The sequence below is a fragment of the Heloderma suspectum genome, chromosome 2 (genome assembly GCF_057233095.1).
Source record: "Heloderma suspectum isolate Gila_16-S chromosome 2, 16-S_ref, whole genome shotgun sequence".
Taxonomy (NCBI): domain Eukaryota; kingdom Metazoa; phylum Chordata; class Lepidosauria; order Squamata; family Helodermatidae; genus Heloderma; species Heloderma suspectum.
Genome location: NC_139459.1, coordinates 10,877,698 through 10,897,058, shown reverse-complemented (window position 1 = coordinate 10,897,058; position 19,361 = coordinate 10,877,698). Strand labels below are relative to the sequence as shown.

At 46.9% G+C, this 19,361-nt stretch overlaps 1 protein-coding gene across 6 annotated transcripts in view; it reads right to left on the bottom strand.

Annotated features, from left to right (window-relative positions):
* Nucleotides 1-19,361, bottom strand: part of PIK3C3 (phosphatidylinositol 3-kinase catalytic subunit type 3) — a 161,214-nt gene that overhangs the window by 79,653 nt on the left and 62,200 nt on the right. For all 6 annotated transcript variants that reach the window (XR_014787487.1, XR_014787488.1, XM_084832842.1 and 3 more), the window contains exons 17-21: nt 16,032-16,160; nt 15,172-15,241; nt 7,479-7,543; nt 5,153-5,237; nt 3,780-3,854 (exon numbers count right to left, since the gene is read on the bottom strand). Coding sequence is in view for 4 of the 6 variants with exons in the window: in XM_084832842.1 (XP_084688968.1) it covers nt 3,780-3,854; nt 5,153-5,237; nt 7,479-7,543; nt 15,172-15,241; nt 16,032-16,160 (424 nt within the window). In the remaining 2 variants the exon portion in view is untranslated. The remainder of the gene's footprint in view (nt 1-3,779; nt 3,855-5,152; nt 5,238-7,478; nt 7,544-15,171; nt 15,242-16,031; nt 16,161-19,361) is intronic.

Sequence of the window (19,361 nt, the reverse complement as noted above, 5' to 3'; positions counted from 1 at the left end):
TGCTTCTCAGTTGACTATAAAGCTCTTTTACAGAAGCTAGATAGAGCCTGACAGGTTTGTTTGCCTGTGTCCTTCTTAAAGTGTGTTTGGTGCCCAGTCCTTGAACCCCAGCCTTTTAATGCTATATAGTGGGGCACAATGGGGTTGGGGGAAACAGAAGAGGGTTCTGGAGAGTAAGAGAGAAAGGGGGGGAGTATCCTTTTCCTCCCTACACCTTTCAGGAAACCTTGCCACATATATTGCGGAGAGAAGTGGATTTCTTTAGAAAATAAAATAAAAGCAGAACTCATTCTATCAGAGAGAAGGCAGACATAATCTAAAAAGAAGGTTCCTAACATCCTCTTTGGCAAGACTGATTTTTGCAACTTTTGGCAGCACCAATCACCAAGATAAAAGTGATTGATGGCAACACAGGACTCAGTCGATGCACCCCTTCCCACCTTCTGGCCAACTATGAACTTTAATGGCGCTGATCATGTTCTCTTAGGTGGGGAAGAACCACCGTCAATGCAGCAGCAGATACAGGTGGTCTGCTGATGCACTTTTTTATTTATTTAAAACATGTTTATCCTGCCCTATATTATTAAGATCTCAGGGCGGCGTACAAAGAAAATCAATTTCAACAGGATAAAACAATAAATAATTTAAACAGCTAAAAACATACTAAACCATTAAACGAGCTAATACCAGTTAAAATCTAAAACAATAAGAGTTAAAACAGTGTGCAACTTTAGGGAATGCACTTCAAAGTTCCCTGTATTGAAGGCCGATAGGAACATCTGGGCTGCTTTTCAACAAGCAATGGATCTTTTTTAGAGCATGCCAGGTGACCCACCAAGCTGGACGCAACCCATCAATCACATAAGGGGACCTGCGAGAGATTCACTAAGGGTGCAATCCTACTGCGGTAGGTGGCCGCCTCCGAACTTGGAGGTGACTGCCTATCCAATGCAAGGCAGGAGAAGTGTGGAAGAGATTGTCCCCTCCACGCTTCAGCCACCCTGCATTTGCAGCTAGACAGCCAATTTCGGCTGTCTAGTCGTGGGAAGGCGGAGCTGGGGAAGTGGCTGCCAGACGACACGCGGGATGTGTTGTACCAGAATTTCCGCCTTCCCTGCCCTGGAACGGCCCCAGGAATGCTCTGTTTTTGCCGCTTTCTACTCCTCTTCCGAGCGCAGGGCCATTCTGCGCTGCTTACGAGGCAGCACGGGGGGTGGGGGTGGAACGTCGGTTCTCAGGGAACCGACCTCGGCGCACGGGCTCTGAAGTCAGTTCCTGGAAACTGACGTATCCTATGGCCATCTAGCTGCTGACTAGCCGTTACAGGATTGCTCCCTAAACCTCCTGTTTGCCTTGCTTGCCCAGGACTGCAGAAACATGTAGGTAGCTAAACTGCAGAAACATGCAGGCTATGATATGTGGCTGGTTGGCTAGCTATTTTCAGCGTGGTCTGTCAAGTGTTTGCAGTGGATAATCACTATATTCTTAATTATGTTGACCTGGTTTGCACATGGCAGCAATTCATAGCGAGAGCGCTGCCTTCCATGCACTCGCGGCTTCTGCTTTGCTTCCAGTTTCATAAACAGCCCAGGAACATCCTATTCCTGCTCGAACCCGACACTCTGGCTTGTTGAGGGACAGATAGGGATGTACGAAAATCACTTACCTTTCAGGGATTATGCTGACGGTGCAGGGGGAGGCGTTCCGTCCCTCCCCCCGGAATCCTCGCCGGGGGGGGGAGGCGCTCCGTTCCTCCCCCCCCCCCCTGGAATCCTGGCCGGCCGGCTGTGCTCCGCAGTGATTCTGCGGAGCCGCTGGCCGGCTCCACCAGCAGCCGGACATCCGGCCACTGGCTAGCAGGGACGCAAACGGCAGCAGCTGTAGCCGCCGCCGTTTGCGTCCCTGCAGTCAGCCGTGATAGGCTACGTAAATGTTTACGTAGCCTATCACGGCTGATTAAAAACAAAACAAAACGCACGTACGCAAATGGCGGCGCCCATGGGCGTTTTTTGTTTTCTGTTTTAATCAGCCGTGATAGGCTACGTGAACATTTACGTAGCTTATCACGGTGTTTTTTTTAAAATTTAGCCGTGATACGCTACGTAAATCTTTACGTATCCCATCATGTTTTTTTGTCTTTTTAAACTTGGAAATGGCGGTGGCGGCAGCCGGTCGGAAGACCGGCTGCCGCACCGCCACCGCACCACCGCCATACCGCCGCCGGAGCCGCCATACCGCCGCCGGAGCCGCCGCCGCCAGGAAGATCCGCCCCAGGTAAGTCCCGTCCCGGGGGGTTGGCGGGCCGTTCTGCCACCGATTTCGGGGGGCCGAATGCGCTGGCATTCGGCCTCCCCGAGATCCGTGGCAGAACTTTCGTACATCCCTAGGGACAGACAACCCAGAGTTTGAAACCAACAACAAACTGTGGCTTCATGGTTTGAATTAGAGCTGTGCACAAATCGGCCTTCAAATTCCCCAGCCTGTTCGTGGGAAGAGAAATCGAGGGGACAATTTCACCCAATTTCTCCTACGGGAGGAGAAATTCTCCAGCAGTTTCTCACAGATAGGGCTCAGTATTGTCAGGGGTTGTAGCAAACTTCTGGGTTTTTTTTTTCCCTAAGGGGTTTTGTTTTATTGCACTGCTTCTGTAGGTGGCAACAGCACCAACTGTGGTGAGGCTTCCACTTTCTTGCTGCAGGATTTTGAATTTCTTTTGGTGGTCTTTTTGAGCTTCCCTAATCACTGAGAGGTGGCTGAAGGTGCTGCGTGTGTTTTCTCGCTCTATTACACATCTTTCCATTGCTCTGCAGCCTCCCACCTGAACTTTGTGAACTGAAAAAGCCCCACGGGAGGAATTGCCTCATGACGTCTTCCTCTCGATGGCTTTAACTGAAGTGCGGGAAGCCGAGGAAGCTACGGGCTGCCACAGAGATGACTGTACAATGGAAGACAGGACACTCACGCACACTCCTCAGCCACCTCACAAGTAACATAAGCCCAAGAACCCCAAACCCAACCCATGAGCATTTCTCCAAAATTTCTTCTCCTTGGAATTGCTTTTCAAAAGCAATTTCTCTTCTATCAAATCAAATGAGAATGGTCGAAAACAATGTGGGAGAAATTTTCGGCATGGCACTAGTTTGAGTCGGTATGGCCTCAACGAAGTATCAGTTGTTTAACCCATAGTAGTTACATGAGAACTGAGCCATTAACTACCACTCAGCCTCAGTGTGAAATGGGAGTACAAATTGTGTTTTGGGGTTAGAGTATTATTGTTGTATTTTAAATTGTTTTATTGTGATAGTAGGACTTCGTTGTTTTACTGGTACTTGTTTTATTAATATTGTAATCTCTTATGTGAATAGTATGGAGGAAGGGCAGGGTGTAAGAATTTTAAAATAAGACATAGATACTGTTAAGGTAATGACAGAAAGGTTTTCAAAGCAGTGTTAGAAAAAGGCACTGAATAAGTGGTTCTCAAATGGTTATTTTTTCAAAAGAAAAGTACATTACAATAAAGAGCCATTCAGTTTTAGAGATTATTAAATGGTTAAGCATGCTGACAATGACCTGTTTAATTTCATATGTGTACAACACTTAGCAATGCTTCACACTGGTAGGTCATGCTATTGTACAATGATTTGGGAAAACAATTTTACCATGTCTTATATCCCCACCCCCACCCCACCCCCGAGACATCCCTGGTACAGAAAGGGAAAATTAGAGAAAGGTTTTACTCTGAGATGTAAACATCACAAAAGAAAATGTTTAACTATTACCTGTTTTGGTTAACAAAAGGTTATCCAGATGTCTGTCTCCAACTCCAAGGATATACGTTATCACACAATATCCAGCTGGAAATGAAAATCATTGTCAACTTGCAAAATTTCTCTCTCTAGTAAATCATCATGTCAATTCTATGAACGGCCGTAAGACAAGATCCCTTCTTCTACTCAGGGTTAAGGATGAGTGAATCTGTCAAGCTTGATTTCACTCAGGTTCATAATGCTAAGGTTTGCTCCATACCAATTCTGCATTCAATTGCAATTTTTAGGGTGACGATGAGAATTTGTATGCATTTTTATATTTTTTTTTAAATCCACATTTTTGTAAGCATTTTTCCAAATGTACCATTTATGCCTACTTTTGTATATGCATGCAACCCCCGCTCCCTTGAATAAAGCCTTTGTCTGTGATTTTTTGAAAATATACACATTTTTAGTGTGTATTTTTTGAAATGTACAAGAGTTTCATATGCCTTTTTTTTTTTTTGCAAACTCCATTGCAATTTTCGAAAGTATATGGATTTTGGCGGCAAACTATGTTATGATTCGTGCTTAGGATCGGGAAGTGTGCATTTGAAATTCACACTGAAATACAAACCATACAAATTTCTCTCTGATCCCTAATCGGGGCTGTGTATAACTATGGCAGGGGTGCAGAACCCCCATCCTGCAGAACCCAGCAGCCAGTCTCCCCAATCTGGCCCACAGAGACTTCTGGGGTAAGTTCAAGGGGTGGGGCTTCTCCTGAATCAGAGAGAACAGTGAGGACACGGGCCATGGGGACTCGTCCAGTACCAGGAAGAGCAGCTGCGCAAAGCCAGGGACTCAGCTGGCGCAATGAGAAGTCATGGGGCTGCCAGCCGAGTCCATTTCTTCACATGGGGAAAGTCTAAAAGGGCAGAGGTGGGGTAATGATGCCACCCCCCACCCCCTGTCCTGTTCTGCACCCCTGTCTTCTGGAGTTCAACTGTGTAAGTTGTCCAAGATGGGAGGGGCTGGGAGGGATGACAGGATTAGGGGAATGCATATGAGTCCCCACCCACCTTTAGGTTATTGGCTAGGGTTCCCAATCCAATGGTGGAGCCATATATGCAGACATCTGTATGCATGTAAGAATCCTTCCATAGTAAAGCTGAATGTGTCGCCACCACGTGTAGCCACCACGTGTGATCTTGCTTCCTATCACATACCCACTGGACCTGGGGAGGGGTGGGGGGAGCACACACATGCATACCCCTATTACCATTTGCACTTTTCATGAACAAATCCCACTGATGTTTTTAAAAAAATATCTGATTGTATCCCTTCAAAGGAGTCCAGTCCAGGATTTATACTCGCAGCTGCCATCACTGTCCGCCATCACTTACCACAGCTTTTGACATAAGTGTCCATCACCTCTGCACTAATTCCATGGGGGCCCGTTTCACTCGCTGCATGTTTTCGGAAGAAGTTCTGAAAGAACATAATTGGAAAGGTTATTTCATCTCTCAACATAAAGCTCTGGAAGTCTCTAGGGCCAGCCGACAACACGAGCTGTTTATGGCCTTGGAGAAAATCTATTACCATATGCTCCTGGTGAAGAGCTTCTCTTTTCCCCCTTCTCCCGCCCCCTTCACCCAAATATCAATCTTGATACTTAAAAGGCAGCCAAGGCTCAGTACAGAAAAGGCACACATATATATATATATATATATATGCAGATAACATTGAGCAAAGAACAATCAAGCAAATTACCCTTTTTCCCCCTTAGTGCTACATTGCAATGCTTAGTTTATATCTGATAGAATTTCCTTAACCTCTGCAGCAGAAAGATTTAAAATCACTTTGCATTACACACTCAAGGGCCACTCTTTCTTCCAAATAACCCCAGCCCACTGAATTTCAAATGTAGAGTTATTGCATAATTACGGAGAGAGCGTTAAATGCTTCAAAAGTAGATATATTTCTTTTGTGCCTGGGTTGCAAAATTTAAATAGCATTAGCAATTCAAAGCAATCGTGAATGGAGATACAGGAAATGAATTACAAAATGTGAGCTAACATACTTTATTTAGGGGTGGGGGAAGGGACCTTCAGGGTTATAACTGGAATTCCAACAGCGAATTGGCCTAGAGATATTATTGGGAACACAAGAAGCATCTGGAACTCAAGAGATATTTTGCCTTTGAACCTGGAGGTTCCATTTAGTTAAGATGACTAATATCTGCTGGTAGACCTGTGCTCCATGAATTTCTTTATAAGAGCAATAAGAACAAAAACTTTGATAGTAGTGTTCAGTTAGAGATACTACTCTGTCCATCTTGATATGTGTCAGGGCCATTTGAATCTGAGAATAACCCACCCCTTTTTACCTTTGGTCCTGCCCACCTTTTGCCTTCACCACCCCCCACACCCAGCACTGGAATGTGGCCCCCAAGAACTTCTCCACAATGGAATTCAGTCCTCCCGCAGAAAGAGGTTCTATGCCCCTTGCCTAAAGGCTTCAAGCAAAGGTGACTTGGCTAGTAAACTATGTCCTTGCCAATTAGCAGCGGAAAGGGGCTTCCCCAGAAAGAAGTGGGGCACGGCAGTTGGGACTACAACTTTGGGCCTTGCTAACAAGACGAGCCAAAAAATCCCGTATGCCCTGCCCTGAGGACACAACGCTAGCATTAAAAGAGGAATAGAAAAGGATGTCTCCGACACACTCTGTGGAGGTTATGGCCTACGGAGGCAAAGGGAAAGAAAAGGTCAGGCTTAGAGGCCTGGAGTTTTCTGTTGGGAAGGGGTAACCCTGAGAGTAGTTTCATTTCTCCGGTTGAGTTTTTGCTTCAGTTCTCCACTTAAGTTTTATTTCTTCAGGTTTGAAACAGCACTCTTGGTTTGTGGGGAGGAGCATATATAAAGAGAGGGAGAGAGCCAGTAAGTCAGAAAGACCAGGCTACAGCCAGAGCAAGAGCAAGGAAGAGAGGCAGCCAGAGCCTGAACTGAGAGCAGAGTCTGAAGACTGAGCAAGAAGAAGCAGCCCAGAAAAGCCTAAGGGCTGCTAGGGTGAAGGAACTTGCGTTTTGTAACTTTTATTTTCTTTTAATGCCTTTTGTATCACTCAGCTCTATTGCGCAAATACCTTTAGTTGTAATTTGGTTTCTTTGAATCTACTAGTAAACTGTTGTGGTTAAACCCTGTGTCTAGAGTGTCAGCCACCCCACATCTACAGCCTAAACTCCACATTACTGGAAAGGGGAAGGTAAAAGAAGGAAGGTGGAACTCTTAAGAAGCCAAGAGATCCTGAAGGGGTTGTTCAGGGGCTCCCGGTCATAAGGTGGAACCTTGAGACCCTCCTTAAAGGTACATGTGGAGAAACATTAGAATCAAACAGCTGCTCTTCTTTGGCTCCTTCCTTCTCTGGTCAGTGTGAGATGGTGGGCAGTGGGAGTACATCTTACCACAGAAAATTGGGAATCAATCAGGGTTTTCAGCTAGGGATATTCCACCCACCTCTCCAGTTCTCTGGAGTTTGGGCTCTCTTACCGCCCTGCCCCATGGAGGGTTCTCTTACGCTGCTTTATCTTTAAACCTCTCTTAGGTCTGGTGCCATCACAACACAAAGAAAGAAGGAGTCTGCCTCTTCCATAGGACTAAATGCCAGGATATATGGGTGCTGAAGCACCTGCCCCCATCAGTGCAGGCAGCCAGGCTAAGTCAACACACACACCTGTATGCTTTCTTCAGTAGCAAGAACTTCTGCCACCGGGACTGACTGAATAAACTGCATGAAACCTGAGAAAACAGACAGAAGAGTATAACGTCAGGGTCACGGAAGTGAAGCAGGGATGCTAAAAAAATAATAATCCCAGATTGCCATGGGTCTCTAAACTCATTCACGCATTCCTTCATTCATATTTCTATACTGGCCCATAACCAAAGCTCTCTGGGCAGTTCACAGAGAGTACAAGCCATTAAAAATACATTACAAAGTGCCAAACCATTTACATAAAAACATAGAAAGATAGCATTGTCAGGGCCCAGCTTCAGTACTGCAGTGGGCCTTGTAGGTTAGAGCCAGGATGTGATTCGAAGTAGCCTGGAAGGGCCCCTTCATGGATCACTGCCTTGTTGTGGCGAAGGGGCTTGCGTAACTCAGTCAAGCCATAAGCTATGCCATGCAGGGCCACCCAAGACGGACAGGTCATGGCAGAGAGTTCTGACAAAATGTGGTCCACTGGAGAAGGAAATGGCAACCCACTCCAGGATTCTTGCCAAGAAAACCCCATGGAACGTATCACAAGGCGAAAAGAGATGACGCCGGAAGATGAGCCCCTCAGGTCGGAAGGTGTCCAATATACTACTGGGGAAGAGCAGAGGGAATTTCCAAGTAGCGCCAGAAAGAGTGAAGTGGCTGGGCCAAACCCGAAAGGACACTCAGCTGTGGATGTTTCTGGTGCTGAAAAGAAAATCCGATGCTGTAAAGAACAATATTGTTTAGGAACCTGGAATGTAAGATCAATGAATCAAGGTAAGCTGGAGGTGGTCAAACATGAGATAGCAAGACTGAACATCAACAGCTTGGGAATCATAGAATCAGCGAACTAAAATGGACAAGCATGGGCGAATTTAATTCAGGTGACCATCATATCTACTACTATGGGCAAGAATCCCTCAGAAGAAATGGAGTAGCACTCATAGTCAACAAAAGGGTGGGAAAAGCAGTACTGGGGTACAATCTCAAAAATGATACAATGATCTCAGTACGAATCCAAGGCAAACCATTCAACATCACAGTAATTCAAGTCTATGCCCCAACCACTGAGGCCGAAGAAGCTGAGGTTGATCAGTTCTATGAAGACATACAACACCTTCTAGAACTAACACCAAAAAAAAAATGTCCTTTTCATCATAGGGGATTGGAATGCTAAAGTAGGAAGTCAAGAAATCACCAGGATAACAGGCAAGCATGGCCTTGGTGTACAAAATGAAGCAGGACAAAGGCTAATAGAGTTTTGCCAAGAGAACACGCTGATCACAGCAAACACTCTTTTCCAACAGCACAAGAGGTGACTCTACACATGGACATCACCAGATGGTCAATACCGAAACCAGACTGATTATGTACTTTGCAGCCAAAGATGGAGAAGCTCTATACAGTCAGTAAAAGCAAGACCTGGAGCTGACTGTGGCTCAGACCATGAGCTGCTTCTTGCAAAATTTCGGCTTAAATTGAAGAACGTAGGGGAAACCACTAAACCATGCAGGTATGACCTAAATCATATCCCTTATATACAGTGGAGGTGATGAATAGATTTAAGGAATTAGACCTCATAGACAGAGTGCCTGAGGAACTATGGACAGAGGTCCGTAACATTGTTCAGGAGGCAGCAACTCAATCCATCCCAAAGAAAAAGAAACGCAAGAAAGCCAAGTGGCTGTCTGATGAGGCTTTACAAGTAGCTGAGGAAAGAAGGGAAGCGAAAAGCAAGGGAGAAAGGGGAAGATATATCCAACTGAATGCAGAGTTCCAGAGTATAGCAAAGAGAGACAAGAAGGCCTTCGTTAAATGAACAATGCAAAGAAATCGAGGAAAAGAATAGAATGGGAAAGACTAGAGATGTTTTCAAGAAAATCAGAGATATCAAGGGAACGTTTTGTGCAAAGACGGGCATGACAAAGGTCAAAGAAGGCAGGGACCTAACAGAAGCAGATGAGATTAAGAAGAGGTGGAAAGAATACACAGAAGAACTATACAGGAAAGATCTGGATGTCCCTGATAGCCATGATAGGACGCTCACTGAACTTGAGCCGGACATCCTAGAGAGTGAAGTCAAGTGGGCCTTAGGAAGCATTACTAACAACAAAGCTAGCGGAGATGACAGTATTCCAGCTGAGCTATTTAAAATCCTAAACGATGATGCTGTTAAAGTGCTGCACTCAATATGCAAACAAACTTGGAATACTCAACAGTGGCCACAAGACTGGAAAAGGTCAGTTTACATTCCAATTCCAAAGAAGGGCAATGCCAAAGAGTGTTCAAACTACTGTACAATTGCGCTCATTTCACATGCCAGCAAGGTGATGCTCAAAATCCTACAAGCTAGGCTTCAGCAGTATGTGAACCGAGAACTACCGGAAGTACAAGCGGGGTTTCGAAGAGGCAGAGGAACTAGAGATCAAATCGCCAACATTCGCTGGATCATGGAGAAAGCAAGAGAATTCCAGAAAAACGTCTATTTCTGCTTCATTGACTACGCGAAAGCCTTTGATTGTGTGGATTACAACTAACTCTGGCAAATTCTTCAAGAGATGGGAATACCAGATCACCTTACCTGTCTCCTGAGAAACCTGTACGAGGGTCAAGAAGCAACAGTAAGAACCGGACATGGAACAACCGATTGGTTCCAAATTGGGAAAGGAGTATGACAAGGCTGCATATTGTCGCCCTGCTTATTTAACTTATATGCAGAGTACATCATGAGAAACGCCCGGTTGGATGAATCACAGGTCGGAATTAAGATTGCTGGGAGAATTATCAACAACCTCAGACATGCAGACGATACCACCCTAATGGCAGAAAGCAAAGAGGATCTAAAGAGCCTCTTGTTGAGGGTGAAAGTAGAGAGTGCAAAAGCTGGTTTGAAACTCAACATTAAAAAAATGAAGATCATGGCATGTGGCCCCATCACTTCCTGGCATATAGAAGGGGAAGAAATGGAAGCAGTGACAAATTTTATTTTCTTGGGCTCCAAGATCACCGCTGACGGTGACTGTAGCCATGAAATTAAAAGACGCTTGCTCCTTGGGAGGAAAGCTATGGCAAACCTAGACAGCATAGTAAGAAGCAGAGACATCACCTTGCCGACAAAGGTCCGTCTAATCAAAGCTATGGTTTTCCCAGTAGTAATGTATGGCTGTGAGAGCTGGACTATAAGGAAGGCTGAGCCTTGATGCAAAGAATTGATGCTTTCGAACTGTGGTGCTGGAGAAGACTCTTACGAGTCCCCTGGACTGCAAGGAGGTCAAATCAGTCAGTCCTAAAGGAAATCAACCCTGACTGCTCATTGGAAGGACAGATACTGAAGCTGAAGCTCCAATATTTTGGCCACCTAATGCGAAGAGAAAACTCCCTGGAAAAGACCCTGATGCTGGGAAAGACTGAAGGCAAAAGGAGAAGGGGACGACAGAGAATGAGATGGCTAGATAGCATCACCGATGCAATGAATATGAACTTGAGCACGCTCTGGGAGAGAGCGGAGGACAGGAAGGCCTGGCGTGCTATGGTCCATGGGGTCATGAAGAGTCGGACACGACTGAACAACAACAGCCTGGAAGGGCTTGGGCCTATTCAGCCTCTGGAATGTCAGAAATGGTGTGAGCTCATCTCTGTCAGTGTTCTCAGAGCGGGACAAGGGGCAGTCACCCAACTCCCTGTCCACCTGCTGGTCTAGCCTTGGCCGGCAGGGAGGTTGGATGCTGTTCATGAGAACCTGACAGAGGTGGGGTGGGGTTTGCAGAAGAGTCACCCAGGTTGAAGCGTCACTGCTGGAGGGCTGAGCAGTGCTGCCCTGTTCAGCCAGAGGCCTTGCTGGAAGGCTAAAGGCCCGTGTCTGTCAAGGGATCTGGAGGGGGTGTCCCACAGTCACGCCTTCCCTTTTAAGCTGATGCAAAGGTGAACAGCCTTTGCAAGGAACATCTCGTCTTCATTGCCCGAAGCCTTTTCTCTTTGGTTTCATCATTGTCTGGGCTTTTGGAGGCACTCTGCACATGGACTGGAACTTTGGATTGTTAAGGACTTGCCATGAAAAGTACTGTGAGGCCTTTCATAGACTTGAACTCTCGTTGCTGTGGATTGTGTGTCTGTGTTTGTAGTATGCTCAGTGTACGGCAGGCTGGGTTTGATCTAAGACTTTTGGACTTCCTTCTGCCAGAACTCATGCAGCGTAGAGTTGCCAATGTGAAAGCGGTGGCTTGGAACTCTTTGCGTGTGTGGGTACACCCTTCCCTTGATCTTGATGGGCCTTGACCATGTAGCCTGGAGTTATCAACAAAAGATTCAAATTTGGACTTTCTATGGATGTGGGTTGTTAAGGCCTTTAACAACCCACAAGGGACGTTATCCCTTGACTGCCTGATGGGTTCATTCCAGGAATCATTCCCTTTCCAATTCCGGGGTTGGAACCCCGTGAAAGGATTGTCTGGGTTAGGCACCCAGGAATCCAGAGTCCCTTCCCTTGTGTTCAGAACCGTGGAGATGGCAACAGAGAAACCACGTTGATGAGGATCTCAATCACGGTAGTAGTGTTTAGCTTTGGACTATTCTGGAATTACATAGAGCCTGTAGCTACTGAAGGAAAAGGAAGGGTTCCTCCTGTGCAAGCACCAAGTCGTTACTGACTCCTAGAGGGATGCCGCTTGCGCTGGCGTTTTCATGGCAGACTATAGTGGGGTGGTTTGCCATTGCCTTCCCCAGTCGTGACTACCTTTCCCCCAGCCAGCTGGGTACTCAAGGATGGAAGGCTGAGTTGACTTGAGCCGGCTACCTGGGACCCAACTTCCACTGGATCGAACTCAGGTCGTGGGGAGAGTTTTGGTTGCAATACTGCCGCCTACCACTCTGCGCCACACAAGGCTATATGATTTCTGAAGAGTTAAGCTTTTGCCGTGGGATTCCCTGAAATAAAGAAATCTCACTGATTTGGGTGTCCAGTGGCAGATTGCCTGAGCATGTGCGCTGGGGGGATCGGGAAACCTGAAAAGCACACACAGACAACATATATCTAAAAACATTTTGTAAACAATCAACCAAACACAATCCAAGACCTGATTAAAAAATTCATTATATGCTGCCAAATGCCTGAGAGAAGAGGGCAGTTTATCGTGGTGCCACAAAGATAACAATATTGGCACCAGGCAGGCCTCTTAAGGAAATCATTCCAGAATTGGGGGGTCACCTCCAAGAAGGCCCTCTCCCTTGTTGCCACCCTCCGAGCCTCCTTCAGAGGAGGTAGCCAGAGGCAGGCCTTAGATGCAGAACACAGCATAAGGGCTGGTACGTTTCTGTACTTAGTAAGTTTATGTGGACACTTAAGAACGGAACAAGCAAATGGTGACAAATGGCTAGGGATGTCAGAGAATTCCACCACGGATTCCAGTGAGGCCGGATTCTTTAGAATCCCCCCCCCCCGCGAAATCCCCCTGCGACGGAACTTACCTGGGGCTCCGGCGGCGGCTCCAGTGGCGGCTCCAGCGGCTGGTCTCCATTTGCGTTCTTGCAGCCGTGATAGGCTACGTAAGTATTTATGTAGCCTATCACTGCAAAGTGCAGGGACGCAAATGGCAGCTGCTACACCATTTGCGCTCTGCTCTTTGCCATGATAGGCTACGTCATTTGCGTCTCTGCTCTTTGCCGTGATAGGCTACGTAAATACTTACGTAGCCTATCACGGCTGCTTGCTATGACGGCCGCCATTTGTGGCCGCAGCAGCCCGGCCGCAGCTGAAACTCCAGCTGCGGGCAGAGCCGCCGCAGAGCGGAGCCAGCCAGGCAGGATTCCGGGGGGAGGGACGGAGCGCCTTCCCCCCACCGCGGATGGCCCTGCGCGGAGCCAGGTAAGGGATTCGTACATCTCTACAAATGGCATTTTGGAAACACAGGCATGGATCCAATATGCAAAAAAGATGTGATTGAATATGGCTCAAAGAGAACTCCCCCTTTTGAAAAACCTCATCTCATTTTCAACTGAGTCCAGAGCCCATTTGAATGTCAATCTGGTTGGCCTCCCCCACAAGCAACCACTGCTTGCAGGTCCCCCCGCTTCCCAAGGATGCAGGGGCGGGGGAGCATAGCTTTGTGAAGTGAGAGGGTGCAACTGACAGTGAAGAGGGTTCTCAAGAAAGGTCTGGTATGGCCTCCCTTTTGCTGAAAATAATAGGCTCAGAAATCCTGCCAGGGGTCATAGGATTTGTACATTTCTGTGCCTCCCAATTCAATTCAGGAGCTATGGGAAACTAAAAACCACATAATTCCCAACAGCAAGAGACAGTTCAAACTAAGGGCAGGCCCTGCAAGGCATTTCTTGTGTCTAAGGAGCCTACCACACAGCTAGTTAACCCCTCCTGCTTCTCAAAGTTACAGCCTCCCCTCACCCCCCACCCCAGGAAGCAGTGGGGGAGTTGGCAGGCTAAGAGGAGAGTCTCACCATATTTTGTGTGTGGGGGGGTGCGGGGTTGAGCATTCAATAGGAACACTTAAAAACCCAACTTTAGGGGAGCAGAATCTCACTGTTTTGGCCAACGCTGAGGCCAGAGAATTGTGGTGGACAACAACCCTTGAACCTGCTCCCAACAGTTGTGTATCACTGATTGCATATAAAGAGCCATTTCACACAATACATCAGAACAACACCCCAGTTGGCTTTCATGTGTGCACTCAACCTAAACTTGGGTTTTGAAATGTTCCTAATGAATGCTAAAAACACACACACACTAAAACACACACAAAAAACAAACAATGGTGAGACTGTCCCCTTACCCTGCCAGCTCCATCTCTATGTCCAAAGCCAGAGGAGGGAACCTATAACTTTGAGAAGGCTTCTTAATGTTTTGGACAGTTTCAGGGGCTCAACTAGACATTCATTGGCTTGCAAGGGTTCCAGCCCAGTTTTTGTTCTTTCAACATGTACTTCCCCAACTCCCAAAGTTCATACTGATAGAGTCCTAAACATGTATCACTAACACTCCTCAACCAAGAGCCAAGCTGGATGTGATACGAGAGATCTATAAATCAGATCACCCAACAACTTTTGTCTGTTTGTTTAAAGCAGTTGTGGAGAGTACGGGGAAGATTTCTATCAGGGCTGGGGGAGGAGGGTAACCCCCATGTACTGTTTCCCTAAGTCATTCCCCCAGCTGGTATTAGTCATGAGGGCAGTGGGGGCGGAGACAAGTATAATATGGGTAAGCTTGAGTTTTCATGGAGGTTCAAGTGCTTGATTGCCAAGCTGATGGTCTATACAGAGATTCACGCTCATTTCATGTTGTATCATATGCCATGCATTTGATGGTTGTGGCTATAACCTAGGGCTGGGAGCTGTTCTAGCCCCAGAGGCAATTACTCTGTGCCTTTCCTGTATCAGCACTACAGAAAGGCAACCTCTCTCCAGCGCTGACCTTTGCGGAGGGCCGAGGAGAGAAGCTGCTGTATGTGGTTGAAACCTTCCTGGTTGACTGAGGAACTAAAAAGCCAAACTGAACTGCACTTTACCCATAAAGCAGGAAGTAATATCACAATGGCTTTTTTGGATATCATCACAAGTTTTTTCCCACGGAGCATGGGCAGATGTAGTACTCTAAACATTTAGGAATGGGCCATTGATAAAAATACCTATTACTCCTGTTACAAGGGAAAATCAGCCTTACCATGTTTTGTACTAGTAGCCAAGACCTTGTAAGGAGTCAGTTTCAAATCCAGGTTTTCCTTGCGTAAGAGCTGTAGGTAAAACAGACTGCTGAGTTTACGGCAGGGATGAAACCGTCATCCTATAAGACTATAAGAAACTGTCTGGATTTGCTTATGAACAGTGTAATGGCTACAATAAAAAAGGGCATGGGAGAGGACAGCAGTTTACTGTTTTTATGCTTTGATACCAAGTCTAAGGTGTTAGCGGTCTGGACCCAGGATTTCTAGCAGCAGAATTCAAGGACCTTATTTTCCAAGTCACCGTGAAAGCTCGCTGGCCAGCTTTCCACCATACTGCATCACCACTATGACGACTGGTCAAATAGTGCTACTGCAGACGTCAGCACAGCAGGGATCAGGTGATACAAACACAGCCAACAGAGTTCCACCTGTTCCTATGAAGCTGCTGAAAGTCTGTTTCCTCTATCGGATGAATTTATCAGCGAGACACATACTGATCTGTCCCATTTGCCTGTCTCCAGACTACCAGCCCCGACACCAACACCTTGATGTGAAGTCCTGCCGGAGTTCCAATGCAGCAAAGAGCTGTTGTGCACACAAGCTGGCCCATTCCATCCAATGATGGCAAAGCATGCAGAACCATGTGGGTGTGGTAGGGGAAATGGGGTGGACCTCTATCCATGCATAAGCACACTTCTCCCTGGCTGGGGAATCCAGCAGTAGGACTTTTTTCTGCCTACATATGCACAGGATTGCGCCCTAAGTTGCTTAAGAAACAAACAAACACACATAACAGCAACTATTTTGGTTTCCATACGCACATAGACCTGTTCATAAAATAGGCTTAGCAAATCGTCACCTTGTCCATGAGTGAAATGATCTGGAGAATTAGTTGATCTTGACGCAAGTCATCGCCGTGTTTAAAAATTACAGGGTATTTGTCTCCGTCTTCAGTCTTGAAGAATAACTGGGCTGGCATGAGGGCACTCTGAGCAGGAAAAAGAAAAAGACAAAAACAAAACAATAAGCTGAACAAAAAGGTTGCTGTTTGGAAAACGAAAAGCGATATGAAGCAGAGGTTTCTTTAGATGACCTACCTACCATCTTCTCAGTCTAACATACACCACCTTTTGAACGATGTGAATGGTAACAGAACTGCAGTTTGTAAATGGTTCTCCCCAACCTCACGTCCTCAGATGATGTTGGACTACAACTCCCATCACCCCAAGCCAACACAGCCAATGGCAGGGGATTAGGAGAGCTGTGGTCCAACATGTGTGGACTCAAGGTTGGGAAAGGCTGCTTTAGAAAGCAGATTCACACACAGCCTGATGCTTCCAAAAACAGAAGAGCTAGGAGGCTGCGAGGGCAGAACGTATGCACTGCACTATCACACGCACAGCTCACACCCTTAGCTGTCTCTCTATACTGCCTGTCAGTGCTCTGTGGCCTATCAAGTACATAGAGGATCTTCCAAAACCCCTTCTCAATCCATTTTCAAATAAGAAACCACATAATTCCACAGAATCATAGAATCGTAGAATAGTAGGGATGGAAGGGGCCTATAAGACCATCAAGTCCAACCCCCTGCTCAATGCAGGAATCCAAGTCAGAGCATCCCTGTCCAGCCTCACCTTGAATGTCTCCAGCATGCGAGAGCCCACCACCTCCCTAGGTAACTGGTTCCATTGTCATATTGCTCTAACAGTCAGGATGTTTTTCCTAATGTTCAGCCAGAATCTGGCTTCCTGTAACTTGAGCCCATTATTCTGTGTCCTGCACTCTGGGATGATTGAGAAGAGATCCTGGCCCTCCTCTCTGTCACAACCTTTCAAGTACTTGAAGAACACTATCTTATCTCTGCTCAGTCTTCTCTTCTCAAGGCTAAACATGCCCAGGTCTGTCTCTCCCCATAGGGCTTTGTTTCCAGTCCCCTGATCATCTTTGTTGCCCTCCTCTGAACCCTCTCCAGTTTGTCTGCATCCTTCTTAAAGTGTGGTGCCCAGAACTGGACACAGTACTCCAGATGAGGCCTAACCAGGGCTGAGTAGAGGGGAACTAGTATTTCATGGGATTTGGGAGCTATGCTTCTATGAATGCAGCCCAAAATAGCATTTGCCTTTTTTGCAGCCACATCACATTGTTGGCTCATATTCAGCTTGTGATTGACAATCATTCCAAGATCCTTCTCGCTTGTAGTGTTGTTGAGCCAAATATCCCCCATCCTGTAACTTTGCATTTGGTTTCTTTTTCCTAGGTGCAGAACTTGGCATTTATCCCTATTAAATGTCATTCTGTTGTTTTCTGCCCAGCGCTCCAGTCTATCAAGGTCACTTTGAATTCTGTGTCTGTCTTCCAAAGTATTAGCTATCCCGCCCAATTTTGTGTCATCTGCAAATATGATCAGCATTCCCTGCACCTCCTCCTCCAAGTCATTCATAAAAATGTTGAAGAGCACTGAGGTACCCAGGACTGAGCCCTGCGGTACCCTGCTCGTTAATTCTCCCCAGTTTGAGCAGATCTCAGTGATAAGCACTCTTTGAGTGCGATTCTGTAGCCAACTGTGGATCCACCGGATCGTTGTTTCATCTAGCTCACTTTGAGCTAGTTTCCGCATCAGGATATCATGGGGCACTTTGTTGAAAGCTTTGCTGAAGTCGAGATGTATTATGTCCACAGCATTCCCACAGTCCAGAAGGGAGGCGACCTGATCCAAAAATGAGATCAGATTCGTCTGACAGGAGTTGTTCTTGACAAATCCAGGTTGGCTTCGAGTAATCACTGCATTGTTTTCAAGGTGCTTACAGATGGATTGCTTTATCATCTGCTCCAGAATTTTCCCAGGGATTGATGGCAGACTGACTGGTCTCTAGTTCCCAGGTTCCTCCTTTTTACCCTTCTTGAAGATAGGGACAACATTAGCCCTCCTCCAGTCATCTGGCACTTCCCCCATCCTCCATGATTTCTCAGAGATAATAGACAGTGGTTTCGAGAGCTCTTCTGCCAGTTCCTTTATTACTCTAGGATGCAGTTCATCTGGCCCTGGAGATTTGAACTCATTCAAAGTAATTAGGTGTTCCTTGACCATATGCCTATTGATCTCAAGCTGCAATCCTGCCCCTTCAGCCTGTACTGTACTGTACTAGAGTGCGGGACGCAGAATAATGGGCTCAAGTGACAGGAAGCCAGATTCTGGCTGAACTTCAGGAAAAACCTCCTGAGTGTTACAGCAATACGACGATGGAACCAATTCCCTAGGGAGGTGGTGGGCAATCCCACACTGGAGGCATTCAAGACGAGGCTGGGCAGCCATCTGTCAGGGATGCTCTGACTTGGATTCCTGCATTGAGCAGGCGGTTGGACTCAATGGTCTTATAGGCCCCTTCCAACCATACTATTCTATGATTCTATGAGATGTCTGGATCAGAGAGGAACCCTCCAGTTGGAAACCTATGCCATAAAGCAGGAGTATTGAACCTCAGTCCCATGGGGCAAATCCAACCCCCCTTGGCGACCAAATCCAGCCCTCTAGTGTTCCCCAGAGGGCCACTTCCCTTTCCCCCTGACTTCCAGCCATTTGGCGGCTTCTCAGCTTTTGCGAATTTCCCCCCCATTCTTAAGGTATATTTGTCTCTCCTCAGGCTTTTTTACTGGCAATAAGAGCTAGAGGGAGCAATGTTATGTGGAGAGGCGGCCGCCTCCAAACTCAGAGGCAACCGCTTATCCAATGCATGGTGGGAGGAGCGCGGAGGGGATCCTCTCCTCTGTGCACCAGCTGCCCTACATTTGCGGCTAGATGGCCAATTTTGGCTGTCTGGTCGCAGGACACTGGAGCTTGGGTTGGGGAGGCCAGACGACACATAGGAAGCATCGTACCGGCATTTCCGCACTCCCCACCCTCGCTGCCCCTGGGAACGCCCCTCCTTTGCCCCACTCCGCGTTGCTCTTATGCAGGCTCCGAGGTCGGTTCCTGGAAACTGACCAATCCTATGGCCGTCTAGTCGCTGCCTAGAGGCCATAGGATTGAGCCCTTAAGCTAATACGTGCTGGTCTTTTGGTATTTGGCCCCCACTACTTTTGCCTTTCGCCCCACTGAAATGTGGCCCCTGACAGCTTCTCTGATACTGAATTTGGCTGTTGGGCTAAGAGAGGTTTGACAACCTTGCCCTAAATAAATGGTACCCAAAGG